General features: G+C 43.0%; 1 protein-coding gene across 3 annotated transcripts in view; it reads left to right on the forward strand.

Annotated features, from left to right (window-relative positions):
* Positions 1-17713, forward strand: part of Greb1l (GREB1 like retinoic acid receptor coactivator) — a 274544-nt gene that overhangs the window by 253308 nt on the left and 3523 nt on the right. For all 3 annotated transcript variants that reach the window (XM_029560559.1, XM_008826964.2, XM_017796571.1), the window contains 9 exons: positions 1492-1647; positions 1917-2053; positions 5966-6127; positions 6241-6445; positions 11203-11368; positions 12478-12705; positions 13595-13736; positions 14711-14911; positions 17101-17239. In XM_029560559.1, coding sequence (XP_029416419.1) covers positions 1492-1647; positions 1917-2053; positions 5966-6127; positions 6241-6445; positions 11203-11368; positions 12478-12705; positions 13595-13736; positions 14711-14911; positions 17101-17239 — 1536 coding nt within the window. The remainder of the gene's footprint in view (positions 1-1491; positions 1648-1916; positions 2054-5965; positions 6128-6240; positions 6446-11202; positions 11369-12477; positions 12706-13594; positions 13737-14710; positions 14912-17100; positions 17240-17713) is intronic.

Genomic DNA, 17713 nt, shown 5'->3' on the forward strand with positions numbered 1-17713 from the left:
GGAACCAGAGCTCCAGGCTGCTTTAAGAACACCTAAGGCCTGAGTAAGGACTAGAGCCAGAAAGGCAAAGTCAGAGCAAGCCAACCAGGGGTCTGGGCTTGGTTCCTACCAGCTCTCCACCACCACACTTTTTGGCACCACACCAGAGTGATGCCTTTGATTTTATCTGAAATGTTTACAGAAACCCCTGGGTCGCTGAGGCTCTCTCTCTATCACCACCAGACTGAGAGGTGAGCCCGGCTTTCTTCCTTCCCCCTCACTCTTGTGGGCTAAGGGTGCTCTGGAAAGGCACAAAAACACCTTCTTCACTACAACATGCTTGAAATTTCAAGTAAAATTCAAACTTCAACTGAAAACATAACCCAAGATCTAAAAATCAAGTGTAATGTGTGTGTAAATTGGTGTAGATAAGAGGACAATCTTTGAGTCTGTTCTCTCCTTCCCTATATGGGTCCTGGGAATCCTACCCATGCCATCGGGCCTGGCAGCAAGAGTCTATCCATTGGGCCATCTTGCCAGACCCAAGCTACTTTTTGATCTTATACATTTTATTAATAAACATCATTACTAGACACATACTCTGCGCCTGCCATTGCCCTAGAATCCTAAGTATCCCATACCTAGCGTTCCCTAAGGCCTGCAAGAATGCAGGTACACTGAGGAGTTACGTTTAGTGCCTAGAGGGGAGAAGCACTAAGGGATGAGGAAAGGATTCAAGTTCTAGAGATGCCCAAAGGCTGTAGCTGGTACCTAGGTAGTAAAAGATTTTGAGTTCACTGCCCTTGAGGATATGTGTTGGGGTGGGGGAGTGTGTACTAGGGTACAGAGCACGTGTTCCAGGTGATTCTAATATACAACACTTGCTGTGACATGTGTTCAGTGTATCTTAAGATCTCTTGTATAGCTTCAGAGCCCAGTGACCAAGCCTATAATCCTAGCTGCTGGGGAGGCTAAGGCAGGAGGACTCCAAGTCTTGTAGAGCAAGTCTTGGGCTCCAGAGTAAAATCAAGGTGAGACAGGTCAACAAATAAAGAGCTGGGGCTAAGGCTCAGTGGTAGAGCTTGCCTGGCATATGCAATACCATAGGTTCATTCCCCAGTACTAAAATCAACCCCCACTATCACACATACCTCAACAAAATTCTCGAGGACATCAATACCTTAAAACCTCATAGCTAAAACAGAATTTAAATGATCCAAATTGAATAAGCTTCTAAGGACCTGTGGGTGGGAGACTGGATATTTTGGCATGGGAGTTTGTGAACTGGGTCTGTAGACACTAATTACAGGACTAGTGAGGAAAAATGCTCTTCCCAGTACAGTTCTGAAGGAATAGTTCTGGTTCCTTCTCCTCTGGTGTAGGGGAGCTCATTTCTTACAAATGCCTTTATTCACCCTCCTGGCTTTATGCTTCGGAACACGTCTCTCCCTGACGTGGGGCATTCAGGAAGGAAAGAGGTGAAAATGTCTGTTCTGTGCACTGTTTTCCCAGATCACAGTGAAAGCAGTGAAGTGAGCCAGTCAGAGGGAGAGCCCTGGCCTGACATCGAGAGCTTCAGCAAAATGCCTTTTGACATCAGTGTGCATGATCCCAAGTACAGTCTGATGAGCCTGGTATACACTGAGAAGCTGGCAGGGGTCAAACAAGGTCAGTGCATGAGGAGCCAGGCTTATCTCTTGTGAAGGTTAAGGAAACTCTAAATCAGACCAGGAGGCTGAGAGCAATTAAATAATCCCCATTTTTCTCTTACACACACACACACACACACACACACACCTCCATGTTTTTATACCTGCTTATCAGGGTGCAAATTATATTGTCCTTGGAAAAAATGCTTTTGAAGACTAGAGAACAGTTCTTTGCAGGCTTTACATGTATATTATGGGGCTGATGTTTTTTTGTCCCTATATACACAGAAGTAATAAAGGAATGCAAAGGTGAGTCCCAGAAACGAGAAACTGTATCCATGATGCTGACCAAGTACGCAGCCTATAACACCTTCCACCACTGCGAGCAGTGCCACCAGTACATGGACCTCACCCCCACCTCCCAGGTATGGCTCCCCCTGGGTCCTTGCCTCAGACCTCTGTTGCCAGTCTGGGTTTTGTGGGTAAGGGTGGAGTGGAAGGATGAAACCCAAGGCTTTTTTTTTTTAATTAAAAAAATTTTTTTTTAATTTTATGTGTATGAGTGTTATGCCTGCATGTGTGTAAGTGCACCCATGTTGTATGGTGCACTTGGAGAACAAAAAAGGGCATCAGACCCCCTGGAACTGGAGTTATGGACAGTTGTTTGCCATCATGTGGGTGCTGGGATTTGAACCTGGGTCTTCTGCAAGAACAGCCAGTGCTCTTAATCACTAAGCCATCTCTTCATCCCCCAACCTGAGACTTCTGGCTTCAGGCCCTAAACAAAGGATGCTCACTTGTGTGGAAAAACCACCTGTGAGAAACATGGGAAACCCTGATTCAATGAACTGCAGCAAGAGATAGCAGCTTCATTTCAGTTTGGCTTGAAAGTAGCTGTTTATCTGTGTTCCTGAAAATAACTACATATTATAGTGTACTTGTCAAGAGCATCTTTTCCCTGCTTTGAGCCATTGGCCAAAATGGATCTAACAGATCCACAGAGTTGTAAGCCTAACAAGCTTGGGATGGTTTTGACCAGTGGAGTTGATGCCTGTTTCACACAGTAAGGACTGAGAAAGACATGGTGAGCTATACTCATTAGTAGTCATCTCCTCTTCCTCTTCCTCAATCTTCTTGATACAGGAACTCACTAGTCCAAGCTGGCCTCCAAGTCACAATCTTCCTGCTTCAACTGCCTGAGTACTGACTAGAATTATAGGCATGCCCAGCATGTCTTTTATTTTTTTAAATTTTGGTGTTAGGGGTTGTTCTGACCAACTTTCAATTGCTGTGATAAAACACTCTGGCCAAAATGAACTTGGGAGGAAAGGGTTATTTCAGCTTACAGTACAATCCTTCATCAAGGAAGTCAGGGCAGGAGCTAAAGCACAGGCCATGGAGGAACACTGCTTACTGCTTGCTCTCCTGGTCTGTGCCCAGCCTGCCTTCTTATGCCAGGAACACCTGCCCCAGGAGCAGTGCCACCCAAAGTAGGCAGAGCCCTCCCACATCACTCAATATCTAGAAAATGCCTCACAGACATGCCCACAAGCCACTCCAATAGAGGGAATTCCCCAGCTGAGGGTCCCTCTTCCCAGGTGTGTAGAGTTGACCCCAAGCCCTCACAGATGCTGAATATACATTCAACCACTCCCAGTCCCATCTGGCACCTTTTAGTAAAAAATAGATTTTTTACTATTTGTGTATGAGTGTATTGCCTGCATGTAAATAAATGCACCCGTGCCATGCAATGTGGAAGTTAGAAGAGGCCTCAAATCCCCTGGAACTAGAGTTATAGTTGTTAGTTGCCATGTGGGTATAGGGAATCGAACCTGGGTCTTGGGTCTTCTGCAAGAGTACTGTAGCCAGTGCTCTTAACCCCTGAGCCATCTCTCAAGCCCCATGCCCAGTGTATTTTTAAACACAAAAAGGAAAAAATAGGGGGGCTGAAGAGATGGCTCAGCAGTTAAGAACACTGACCGTTCTTGCAGAAGACCAGGGTTCAAATCCCAGCACCCACATGGGAGCTAACAACTGTCCATAACTCCATTTCCAGAGGATCCAACAGCCTCTTCTGTCCTCTGCAGGCATTACACGACATGTGTGCACTTACATACATGCAGGCAATACATGCATACACATTAATATAAAAATAATTTTAAAAAAAGGAAAAAAAACTTGTACCCAGACAAAGCCTGTTTGGGAGGAGGGGAGAGTTCCATGTTGTTTCCTAGTTTATCTTCTAGTTTTCTAACTTGGCACTGAGTACATGGAAGCCTGCCACTTCTAGGCTGCGCTGAGGAAATTCCCCAAACCTGATTCTCAGGAACAGGTCCTTCCCCTGAAAAGCACATCCTGAAATTCAGAAATGCACTAGAACATTATTGACAACTGGACAAGTTACCTGTTATGTTCTGTTTGTTTTCTTGGTGAGCTACTAGTCTGCTGATAAATTCTTTTTTAATGTTTTTATTATCTTTATTTTTTATGTGTATGAGTGTATTGCCTGCATGTATGTGAATGCACCTATGTCGTGCAATGCCACAGAGGTCAAAAGAAGGCTTCAGTTCCCCTGGAACTGGAGTTAAGGAGGTTCGTAGCCACCATGTGGGTGCTGGGAATCGAACCCGGGTCCTCTTCAAGAGCAGTCAGTGCTCTTAAGCGCTGAGCCATCTCTCCAGCCCCAACAATTTTTTTTTAAATGACATTTAGTGTATGTGTGTACATCTATGCATGTGTATGAGCACATGCATGCCATGGTATGTACGTAGAGGCCAGAGGACAACCTGAGGGGGTAAGTCCTCTTCCTTCCACCATGTAAGCTCCAGACATCAAACCCAGGACGTCAGGCTTGGTGGCAAGCACCTTTCCCCTCTGAGCCGTCCTACCTACCCTGTTCACAATTTGTTATAAAATATAGAAGACACTGGGCATGGTAGCACACACCTTTAGTCCCAGTACTCGGGAGGCAGAGGCAGTTAGATCTCTGTGAGTTCAAGGTCAGCCGGGTCTACATAGTGAGTTCTAGGCCAGCTGGGATTGCAGGAAGACCCTGTCTCAAAAAGACCAAAAAAAAAAAAAAAAAGAGGACCCAACAGGATGCTTGCCAATGGGGTGGTGAGGGCAGTGGATGTAGAGCTTTTGCCACAAGCCACACACTCTGACAGATGAGGATACAAGACTTACACTGCCCACAAGTCAGTCGAGGAAAAGCTGTTATACAACAGCCGTGGAGGGATGCTGTAGAGTCGTGCAGGTGCTCTGCTCCTCATAGTGGGCCCTGCAGAGACAACACTTTTCACTGCTCACTGATAGGTAGGAATTCTCAGGAAAAGGAGGGGAGGAGGATCCAGGTACAGTGGTGTGATTCTTGCAGAGGCAGGACGAATGCTGCATGTGTGAGGTCAGTCTGCTGGACAGAGTGAGTTCCAGGCCAGCTGGCTCTACAGTGAGAACCTGACTCAGAAAAATGAAAGCTAACCAAAGTTCTAGAAACAAGATGGTGTTGGGTGTTTTTTTTTTTTTTTTTTTTTTTTTTTTGGAATAAAAAAAAAAAAAAAAAAAAAAAAAAAGGTATGTTAGCCTATAAATCATGGGTTTTTAGAAATTTTCTGTATTAAAAACCTTCTTAATATTGTTATTACAGTACTAAGTAATATATTCCCACATTTATTATACAGAACAAACCAGAACTTAGGGGAAGAACTACATTAATTTTCTCTGAAATATAATATTTAGGTTAAAACTTACCTGGATTTTAGTTGCCAATGAAAATTGAATTCCATCCTTTCATTAAGCCAAATACTGTATGCATTGTAAAGTCTGACAAACCCTTATTACATAATTATTCATAGAGACAGGTTCCTAGAGCATGGAATGTCCAAAACTTTAAAGATGGGTTAGATTTATATATGGCTTTGATGAGTCACATGGTCTCTCCCTGGTCTAAATTCTGGGGTAAATGTTTGAACTTCTTTACCTTCCACTGAAACAAGCAATGATGGGGCAGACACATTTTTAGTTCTAGTCCTACTTTTTAAAGAACTGATCATTTGTTCAGTCTGACACATAGGTAAGTGTTGTAGACTGAGCAGGTGTGGTCCTAAACTCATGAGGAATGCAAAGTATCTCTTCCCTTGGGGAGGCTATATTGAGGCAGCATGAGCTCCATCGATGCAGCTACTAACCAATAAAGCCTTTCACATGTTGCTACTCCCAACCAGGTCTGGTGGTCCTTAATAGTTCATGTCAGTGTGCTTGTGTCAATGGTCTGAAAAATGGCCTCAAGTCCAGACCCACAAACTGACCTTCCCTCCCTTTCTTCTTTGCAAATGTAGATGTCTGACTCCACCCTCCATGCGTTCACATTTTCTTCTTCTATGCTGGGAGAGGAAGTTCAGCTTTATTTCATCATTCCCAAATCCAAAGAGAGTCATTTTGTCTTCAGTAAGCAGGGCAGACACCTGGAGAGCATGCGGCTGCCCCTGGTTTCAGACAAGGTGGGTGAGAGCATCTGGGTATGAGGGGTGCCAGGCCCTGGGTGGGGTTCTCTAAGCTGCTCACCTCTACAGGTTTTCCCTTCCTCCTGTGTCACTTGTTTTCCTTTCCACAGAATCTGAATGCAGTCAAGAGCCCTATTTTCACTCCTTCCAGTGGTCGCCATGAACATGGACTCCTAAACCTTTTCCATGCCATGGAGGGCATCAGCCACCTTCACCTTCTGGTAGTCAAAGAATATGAGATGCCACTGTACCGCAAGTACTGGCCCAACCACATCATGCTGGTGCTTCCCGGCATGTTCAATAATGCAGGCGTGGGTAAGGGGCGCCCCTGGAGTGGGAGAAGGGCTGAGAAGACAAACTGAGTTCCATACGCACCCCCGTGTGTGTCTTCCAAAGACTGCCCCACCCTCCTGACCAGAGGGCTTTTGACTCACCTGAGTCGTTCTCCCTTTTTTGCAGCTTTATAGGCCTCCGCCTTTTTTGTTCAGTTTTGCAGAATGCTTAGCTTCTGAAGACTAGTAATGAAGAAATCACCGGAATACTGAGCTCCCTTGGAAGGGTTGGGGAGTCTTCTCAATGTAGACAGCAGATGTTCCTGGACTGGAAACTCTAGGACTGGAATGTTACCGTGACACTACTGTAGGGTGGGAGGTGGTGATCCACCTGATTTGGAGGGGCCCCTGCTGGGTCTCCTTAAGGGGAACAAAGCAAGTTCCACAGCAGATGCTGTCCAAGTGGACAGTGATTCCTGGAAGGAATCCTTCCTGGTTTTCCCCAGAGGGAAAAATAACAATGGCTGACTTCTCAGAGTTTTCATTCAGAAGCATTGAGAGGCACCAGGGATGTCTAGATCACCTTCACCAGCCTTACCAGGCAAGAAACCTCTAACTGAATCCTGCCATGCCATCTGGGGCACTTCTTGTGCCATAGTTTTTAAGATTCCCCATCTATTTCCTGAGGTGTTAACTTCACTGTGGTTTTTTGATCTTGCCCCCACCCCAGTATTGGAAGTTGAACTCAGGGCCTTTCACATGATAGGCAAGCACCCCACTGCTAAAGTCTAACCCCAACCCCTTTTCATTTACCTTTTGAGATTGTTTCTCTACATTGTCCATACTGGCCTTGAACTGTGTTGTGCGGGCAGGGCTTTAATTGATTCTCCTGCCTCGGCCACCCAAATAGCTGAGATTACAGGTATGTGCCACCAAGCTTGGCTTTGAGCAGTTTTGGTTTTAGGCGGTGTCTTCTTCAGAGAAATGTCTCCCAAAGTCCTTTGCTCATTTCCTCAATTGGCTCACTTTTTTGTTAAATTATAGGTCTTTTTTTCTCAATGTCAACTCTTGATATATACATATATATAATGTCTGTGTATATATGTATATACATGTATATATATACATATATAGTACCCATTCTACTGTTAATGTCAATTTTATGCACAGAAGATAATTTTGATGAAGTCCAGTTTGTTTTTCCTTTTGTTTTAGTACCACATGCAGATCACTGCCGAATTCAGTGTCATAAATCTTTTTTTCTTCTAAATGTTCTCTAGTTGTAGCTTTTGTTTGGGTCACTGATGCACTTTAATTCTTGTAAGATAAAGGTGCAACTTCATTTTTTCACATAGCAATCCAGATGTTCCAACACCACTTGTTGAAGCCAGTTCTTTCCCTCACTGAATGGCCTTGGTGCCCTTGTCATATATGAGGGTTTATTTATTGGCTCCCTCTGTCTTTTATCACTAAGACACTGCTTTGATGACTGTGGCTTTAAGTTTTGAAAACAAGAAATATAAAGCCAACATTTTAAAATTCTGACATGTACACCTGTATGGGCTATAAATTGATACATGTACTATGTTATTAATCAAATTGTAGTAATAAGCACTTCTTTTTAAACATGAATCACTTCTGTGCTGGGAGTTTTGTATTCTAGTCATTTTGAAATGCATCATGGATTCTTTTAACCAATAATTAACCTACTGTACTATGGAAAACCAGAATTCCTAATTTCGGTGCTCTTTATTGAACTTCTTGCCCTCTCCTTCCTCCCTGCCCTTTCCAGTCTCTATTGACCATATCCCAGTCCACTCTTCTCAGATGAGTGTGTATGAAGAAAGTGTTTGTCTTTTTGATCCCATTATCTTAGATATTGTGAATAGGCACAGGCTGCAAGTACCTCTTTAGTACGATGGTTTACTCTCTCTTGGATACACACCAACTGGTAGGATTGTTGGATCATATGGTACTTCTTTGCTTTTTAAAGGTCTCATTGGGCATTTTCTATAATAGCTCAGTTTACATTCCCACCAACATCTAAGAGATCCTTTTTCTCTGTATCCTTGCCAAAATTATTTTTTTGGCAGTAGCAATTCTGAGGTGAGATGCTATCACACAGCAATTTTGATTTGCATTTCTTAATGATTAGTGATACTGAGCATTTTATATACTTGTTGGCCATTTGGGGGCTATTTTCTAAACAAAGCCTTGCTATGTAGCCATTGCTGATCTTGAAGTGGTGATTCTCCTGCCTCAGCCTCTCAAGTGTTGGGAGTAAAGTGTGCACAGTGCCGAGCTAGCCCATTTTTAACTGCATTACTCGCTGTTGTTTCTCAAGTTCCTTTTATGTTCCAGATATTAATGCCTTGTTGGATCAGTTTTCCCACATTTTGTCCCATTCTGGCTGTCTTTTTTTAAATAAGATTTTTATTTTGTGTGTTTACTTGCATGTATGGGCACCACATGTGTACCCAAGTGACGAGGCCAGAAGGCAGCTGAACTCCTGGAGTTAGAGGTGGTTTAAGAGTCAGTTCTGGGAAGCAAATCCAGGTCCTATCCAAGAGCAGCAAGCACTCTTAGCTGCTGAGTCACCTCCCCAGCCCTGTGTGTGGTCTCAACTCCATGGATTATTTCCTTTGCTTCAGAGACTTTAATTAAAGCCCCAATTTATCTGTTTTTTTCTGTCTTTGGCGTCCTATTTGAAAACACAATTATTGCCTGTATCAATGACGCCTCCAATTTTTTTCAGGACTATTGTTGCAATTTCAGGTGCCCTCAAATTCTATTAAGGATGGATTTTTCCATTTCAGTGAAAAAAAGGGATTTTGATTAGAAGTGTACTAACTATGGACCTTTAGGTAGTATTGACAGCTATATAAACACTGGGTATCTTTCCATTTATTTAATTTTCTCCATCAATATTGTGTGCTTCTCACTGTACAGTCTCTAGTTTATTCTGAAGTATTATATTCTTTTTGACAGTAAATTAAACTTAATTTCCTTAGACTGTTCACCTTTGCTGTACAGAAATGCAAGTGATTTTACATGAACTATTACTGAATTCACTTAATTCTAACAGTTTTGTGTGGAACTTTTAATATTTTCTCTACATAAGATGTACTGTTGGAGAATATAATTTTGCTATTCTGATTTGGATCACTTTTCTTTTTCTTGCCTAAATGTTCTGGCTAGACTTTCTGGTACTACTAGATGGAAGCAATCATCCACATCTTGCTTCGGATCCTACAGAGAAAACTTCAGTCTTTCACCATTGACTGATGTTATTAGCTGGGATCTTTTCCTATGTGGCCCATATTATGTTGAGAATGTAAAGGATAAAGCTGAGTGTGCCTTTAATCCCAGCAAGGATTAAAGGCAGGAAGAGCTCTGTGAGTTCGAGACCAGCCTGGTCTACATAGTGAGTTCCAAAGCAACTGGGGCTACAGGAAGACCCTGTCTCAAAAAGATACCCCCTCCCAGGGGGGTGCTGGAGAGATGGCTCAGCAGTTAGGAACACTGGGTGTTGCAGAAGACCCGGGTTCGAATCCCAGTACCCACATGGCAGCTAGTAACTGTAACTCCAGTTCCAGGGGATCCCATACCTTCTGTCCTCTGGGCCTTGCACGGCACAGGTGCACTTACATACACGCAGGCATACACGCAGGCAATACACATAAGATAAAAAATATTTTTTTAAAAAACGCCACCCCCCCCCAGAGAGAATGCAAAGTATTGCATAGACTCTTGAGAGCTGTATGTTCCTAAATCCTACTATTACCTTTGATCTAATTGAACTGTTTTACATTCTTCCATAGATTAAGTAGCCTTTTCCAGCCCCTTCATTTCATTACAATCAACATTTTGTTTCATTTTAGGGTGGGCCACTCATAAAATTTGGCCAATTCCTGATCACCAGTTATCACTAACACTCTTTTGAGAACTTGCCATGTGTTAGGCATCGTACAACTCAGTGATGCTGCCATCACCTTCTTACAGGTGGGGAAGCCAAAGCTCAATGGAGTTAACTTGTTCAATCACAGGGCTAGAAAGTTTCAGGACTCAAGACTCAGGCAGCTTGTTCCTGATCAACTCACTCTGGCCATTCTATATAACACACCATCCTGTCTCTCAGAAAATGCAGATCTAAGGAGGATACCTATTTCCAGAATCCTGTTACCACTCTCTCACTCATCTTGGCCCTGGCTACTGTCTAGTGCAACACATTTGAGTGACTAAGAGTGAGCTCCTTGCCATGTTCTAATGAACGAATCAGTATCATTTGCTCTTTGCAGTACCCTTTGTGGTATCAGGGAATCTGGATTCTTGCAGTACTTGTCAAGAGTGCAGTGTAGTTCATGCATCACCAGTGGTTTCTGGTCCCTCAACTGATAGGTGGTAGGTCCAGGAATCCACATTTTAAACTGCCTTTCCCAATGACTTCTCTAAAAAATATTGTAAAAAAAAATTATGGGGTGCGGTGTGTGTACTTGAGTGTAGGTACCTGCAGAGGCCAAAGGCATCAGATCCTCCTGGAGCTGGAATTACAGGTGGTTGTGAGCCACTTGACATGAGTGCTGGGAACCAACCTTGGGTCCTCCACAAGAGTCATCTCTTGAGCCACCCTCACCCCCACCCCGGCCTACTGACTCTTACATCCACTGCTTATAGAACCACTGGTCTGAACACTTGGTAGGCTCCCACCTGCAAACAATCTCCATGTGAACAGGATACCAATGGAGGGAAGATGACTGGTTTGAGTGAAGGATGTGGAGCTGTAGTTGTACTGCCTTCCAGGTGCTGCTAGGTTCCTCATTAAGGAGCTGTCCTATCACAACCTAGAACTGGAAAGGAATCGTCTAGAGGAGCTGGGAATCAAACGACAGTGTGTCTGGCCTTTCATCGTTGTGATGGATGACTCCTGTGTCCTATGGAACATTCACAGTGTTCAGGAGCAAACCAGGTAATTTTCAAGCAACTGTGGAGGAATATGTCCTAATGATCTAGAGAAGGAATTTTTCTTAGTTGTAGTTACACGTGGAAGAGACACTGCTTTCCTAAGCAAGGTGGATAATGAGACTGCCCTCACTAGCCCACTGGGAGTTACTTGGGGATTAAAAAACAAGTGTTTTGCTTGCATGTATGTAAGTGTACCATGTGTGTGCAGTGCCCACAGAGGCCAGAAGGTATGAGATACCCTGGAACTAGCGTTACAGTTGTTAGCTGCCATGTGGGTGCTGGGAACCAGGCCTGGGGCCTCTGCAATAGCAGCAAGTGCTCATAACTGCAGTCATTTATCCATACCCATTTATTTATTTATTTTAAGACAATGTGGCATTAAGTTCCTGAACTGTTTCCCCATTGTGGTATTGGTTAGCTATAAAAATTTGTTTTGGACCAGACCTGGTGGCATACTACTTTAATCTTAGCATTTGGTAGGTGGATCTCTGAGCACGAGGCCAACCTGGTCTGCATAGTGAGTTACAGGCCAAGCAGTGTTACATAGTAAGATCATCCTAAAAGAACAAAGTTTTGATGCTGTGATTTATCTGTGTAGCTCTCCTTAACCACCTGGATGAAAACAAAGTTTTCTCACCTGTCTCAAGCCCATCACCTCGAAGGGCTGGACCAAACTCAGCGGTTCTCACGGAGCAGCACTCACTTCCTACAGGGGTTGTAGTCAGGGAGAAATGTTAAATATTGAAATCGTCCTAATAAAATGCCTCCAAAACTCAACAGCACCCTTAATGATTTCCTGTCATTTTTGTGGACTTGAAATCAGTTATGTATTCATATACTCCTTTATTATATGTAACTACCAGAACTGGGCATTTCTCTATTTCTAACCTCTGGCTCTTTGGTAACTCCTGTTCATTATTCACTTTAAAACATGGGCTGGATTCCACCCCCAAAAGCCACTTAGTCATGACAGGCAGTGTAAACACTGGACTTAACACCTTTCTCTATCCCATATTAATACAAATTAGCTTGTTACATCCTTTACTGTACTCCTGATATGTAGTGTTGGTCCTTAGGTAACCTGACATTTTATATAAACTTTACATCCTATAGCCAGCCCATGGAAGCAGGAGTTTCCAGTAAAAACGTGTCCTTGAAGAGCGTCTTGCAGCATATTGAAGCCACACCAAAAATTGTCCACTATGCGATCCTGGGTATACAAAAATGGAGCAGCAAGCTGACTTCTCAGAGCCTAAAGGCCCCATTCTCTAGGTGCCATGTACATGACTTCATTCTCCTCAACACAGACTTAACCCAGAATGTGCAGTATGACTTCAACAGGTAAGTCAAGCATTGTGGATGCAGGTCATCTTGGCATCTGCTGGTGGTTGTTGCCCACCTTCAACCTCTGCAGTATTTGTATTTCTCTGTGTCTTGACTCATAAGCCCCTTCGAACTGACTAGATCCTGGCCTAAAACTTGTGATGTAGCCTAGACTGACCTCAAACTGTGAGCCTCCTGCTTTAGCCTCCTGAGTGCTGGGATTACAGGTGCATGCCACGACAGCTAGCATGACCTAGACCCTTAATCTAGATGTGTAGTGTGAAATACTTAGAAAACACATTGGCCATTCGATTATTCAAAAACCCAAACAGGGACAAAACCCACCAAATCAATACAAATCATTTTATGGACCTATAATCATGCAAGATTAACCCCCATTCCTCCTCTGAGCTCAGAAGGAAATTGCTTTCTCTAGTTTTAAGAGATCTGTGTTATTCAGAGATTTGAATCCTGCAGGGAAGAGACAGCAGAGAGGACTTGTCATCAGTCAGCCCACATTCCTGAGTCCGTACATTCCTGAGCTCCTGCTCATACATCCACCTCCAATCTGTGGCTACTAGACTAGCCACTGCTTCTGTGCTACATTTTGTAACCAAGACTTTAAACCAGAAGACTGTCAGCACTCTGCTCAAATACACAGAACATAGTTCTGTTTCTGACAGGAATACCTAAAACCCTGAGGCATCTTTGAGACAAAAGTCATCTCTTCCTTTAATGCCTGCAGTGCTCAAATCAGGGGCTCTCATAGGTCAGTACAGTGAGAGCCAACTCCATGAGGGCAAACTCCATGTTTTGGGCCCTCCCCTAACATCTGCCACACATTTCTCTGTGTAGTTGTCATAGTTGAGATGTGACAGTGGAACCTATCATTGTGGTTATGATTTAGGTATTTCTGTGAGGATGTTGACTTTAACCTGAGAACAAACAGCAGTGGCCTGCTCATCTGCCGCTTTAATAACTTCAGTCTCATGAAGAAACATGTTCAGGTTGGCGGGCAAAGGGACTTTATCATTAAGCCAAAGATCATGGTAAGTTTCGTAAAGTTTGATTCTACTGTTGAAATTGAGCACAATGATTTCTTAAAGAACTCTTGTCATTAGGTCCTGGCATGCAAGTACTTTCCACTCAATTAAGTAGCCAAGGGAGCTCCTAATGCCAGCTGGGCAGTTTCATTTCTGTTACTGAGGACCCAGGTAGAACCAGAACATAAGCTTTGACAATTCCAATTCAACCAAATTGATCTAGCCTTAAAGATTCCACCTTAAAGCTTTTTTTCAACATGACGTTCTTTATATTGTGAAAATCCCTATGTAGCACAGGGGAGAAATATAAAGCAAATGCTCATCTGTTCCTTATTTTTTTAAAGATATTACAGATCAAAATCTGTAAAGTGAATGCCATAGGCTTATCCGTAAGTTCCTAAGAGGTTCAGCAGCTAGTCATCTACAGCATGTAGACTACCTAGTGGAGCTTAGAAACAAACCTCTGCCTTTTGTTGTCGGATTGGGATAGGATTCAACCCATACACACCCAGTAGCACTGTAAAAGACTGCCTATTGGACCTTATAATGTACTCATTAGGGTAGCTTTCCAAAAAGTCTTGCTATAACTCACCTTAAATACCATTCCTGAGGGGGTGGAGAATTCAGAACTCAAAATGATACACACATTTGAACCCATCAGGCCACTGTGCTTTACTAATGCAGCAGTCCCCCTTTATCTGCAGTTTCTAGTTACCACTGTCAATGATGACTTGAAAATGTCTTGACTCTCAAAAGACTACATATTAACTTTTACTATATTCTATTTTATAATCCCTTACTATGCCTAGTTTATAAATGAAGCTTTATTGGTGTGTCTGAAAACAGAGGACTCAGTACTACCTGTGACTTCAGGTATCCACTGTGAGAACTACTGTATATGAAGAATTTAGGATTCCACTCAGTGCATCCTTAAACCATTCCATTCACTGACATGCATTTCCCTTGATATTTGATTTCAGGTGTCAGAGAGCTTAGCTCCCATCTTGCCCCTGCACTACGTCTGTGCTCCTGATAGTGAACACACGCTACTGGCAGCCCCTGCACAGTTCCTCCTGGAGAAGTTCCTTCAACATGCCTCCTATAAACTCTTCCCCAAAGCCATCCATAACTTCAAGAGTCCTGTGCTGGCTATTGACTGCTACCTTAACATTGGACAGGAGGTAAAGGCAGGACTGGCTAGTCCACATCCATTTCTTTCCTAGTGTAGCTCAGTCTGAGTTAGATAGTAACAAGAAAGACAGTGATTATATGATGCAAAGAAAGACAGTGATTATATGATACAAAGATTCATATGAGTTAATCGATGGCAGCTCTCCCCCTCCATACCTATCTTGCCTCCAGAATGAGCCAGTGACCATTTAAAGTGTAGCTCAGATGGCAGGTTTCTTAGAGCAGTTGACTCGATAACCTTGGGCAGAAGTCGCTACTTGTTCCCACTGGCCTTGACATTGATCAGAATATGATGTGATTATGTGACTTTTCTCTAGTTTTTCAGTTCTTGAAAGGCACACAATACTTTAACATTCTGAAGAGCTCAGTGATTACTGAACAAATATGCACCGAGACCTTTATAGCTGGTGCTTCTTCCTTTCCAACCCTGGACTTCAAGTCTTCACCACTTCTGGCTTAGTTTTCAAATTTCCGTTTGTACCTCCAGGTTTCTGCTGCTAAGCTTTCCCTTTGGGCTACTTAATAACCAATTAAAAAAAATTTTTTTGAGACAGGGTCTCCCTGTAGCTCCAGCTGGCCTGGAACTCACAAAGATCTGCCTGCCTCTGCCTCCCTAGTGCTGGGATTAAAGGCATGTACAATCATGTCTGGCTTATGTCTTTATTATTATTATTATTATTATTATTATTATTATTATTGGTCTTTTTGAGACAGCGTCTCCCTGTAGCCCCAGCTGGCCTGGAACTTGCTATGTAGACCAGGCTGGCTTCCAACTCACAGAGATTCGCCTGCCTTTGCCTCCCAAGTGCTGGGATCAAAGGCATGCATCACCATGCCCAGCTTATGTCTTTATTTTTAAAAATTATTTAGTCTGGGTATGGTAGCACACGCCTTTGATCCCATCACTGGGGAGGCAGAGGCAGGCTGATCTCTGTGAGTTCCAGGCCAGCTGGAGCTACAGGGAGACCCTGTCTCAAAATAAAAAATAAAATATAAAATAAAGACAAAGAAAATAAACCAGGGCTGGCACTATGGCCCAGTGGGTAAAGTGCTTGCTACCAAGCCTGCTAACTTTTGTTGACTCCTCCAAATCCACATAGTAAAGAGAAGTGCAAGTTGTCTTCTGACCTCCACATGTACACCGTGGCACATGCATGCCCACACATAGTAAGAAATTACCACCACCTAGCCGGGCATGGTGGCATATGCCTTTAATCCCAGCACCTGGGAGGCCATTCAGCCCAGCGCCTGGATCTCTGTTGAGTTCCAGGCCACTTGGGGCTACAGAGAGACCAAGTCAAAAAGACCAAAAGAAAAAAAAATTACCACCACCAAAAAGTCACCCATAATCTGAAAAAAACGTTTTGTTGTGTTGTACTTTTTTCCAGGGTTTTTCCTTTGCATGTACTGACAATTACTAACTTATCTACACATAAACTCTTTTTAAGTTCTGCATTCAATTTTGGAAATTAAATGCTTTAAATTAATGGTGATATGTTACATCATTAGTTTTATGATACTTTAGTAAATGCTGTGGGTTGAGGCATGAATTTTATGGATAGAAGGGAACTTCAAAATCTATCTGATGGCTGAACATGGACAATGTGTATAATCTCAGCATTCAAGAGGCTAGCCTGGGCTACATAGTGATAAACTGTCTCAAAAGACAAAACAGCCATGTGTCAAGATGATCACAATACCACTGCTAACAGCAGCTAACACTGCTGAACACTGAGTGGATTACCTTATTAATTCAAAAATACTTTTATCAAACAGGCCTACCCAATGCTATATGGCTACAAACTTTAAAAACAAAAACAAAAAAAACAAGGATTGGAATTCAAGCAGAGTTTAGCTAGTCCACTGCTTACTACCTTGCTGCTTTCCTGTGATTTTGGTGTATATCTTCTGTACACGGAAATTCATGCCATTTTAAGCTTCTATCCAACTGAAAGATATCTTTCCTAAGTATGCCTTTTTTATGGACTGTAGGGTTTTTAAACTCTCTCGTGACAGAGTTTAACATTTCTGTCAGAACAGTGATATACTATGAGACACTTCACTAAGAGCTGGCTCCTTCACCTTGCGCAGTGAACTTAAAGAAGGTGGCACTGCTCCAGCAGTATAGTCAGTCTGATTGCTTCTGAAATGTCCCTATCATCTCTCTTAATGCTTCCAGGTGGCCATATGCTACGTGAGCTCCAGACCCCACTCAAGCAACGTCAACTGTGAAGGGGTGTTTTTCAGTGGGCTCCTCTTGTACCTCTGTGACTCTTTCGTAGGTGCTGATCTTCTCAAGAAATTTAAGTTTCTAAAAGGTAAGTCAAATTCAGTGTCTTGACTTTTTTTTTCTAGTCAGAGTAACACTCACATTCAAAAGGTGAAAGACAGCAGGCCATGGTGGTGCACACCATTCAGCCCAGCACCTGGGGGCAGGGGCAAGAGAACATCTGAATTCAAGCCCAGCCTTGACTGAAAGACACACATACAAAGCACAGTGATTTTGGCCAGTAATCTGGATACCTTGCTTTTAAACCAGAGCCACTGATCTTATTCAGGGAGAGGAAGGATGAAGTCATGTTATCCTAAAACTAAATTAAATGCTACTGGACAATAAGACCGATGAGTTATTAAAATTTTTTAAGTTATTAATTTTAGAAATACAGACTTCTAGTTGGGTGTGATGGGGCACCCCTTTACTCCCAGCACTTGTGAGGCAGAGGCAGAGCCAGGCCAGCCATGGCTGCATAGTGAGACCCTGTCTCAAAAAAAAAAAAAAAAAAAAAAAAAAA

The sequence above is a fragment of the Nannospalax galili genome, unplaced genomic scaffold (assembly GCF_000622305.1).
Source record: "Nannospalax galili isolate Female #2095 unplaced genomic scaffold, S.galili_v1.0 scaffold511, whole genome shotgun sequence".
Lineage (NCBI taxonomy): Eukaryota > Metazoa > Chordata > Mammalia > Rodentia > Spalacidae > Nannospalax > Nannospalax galili.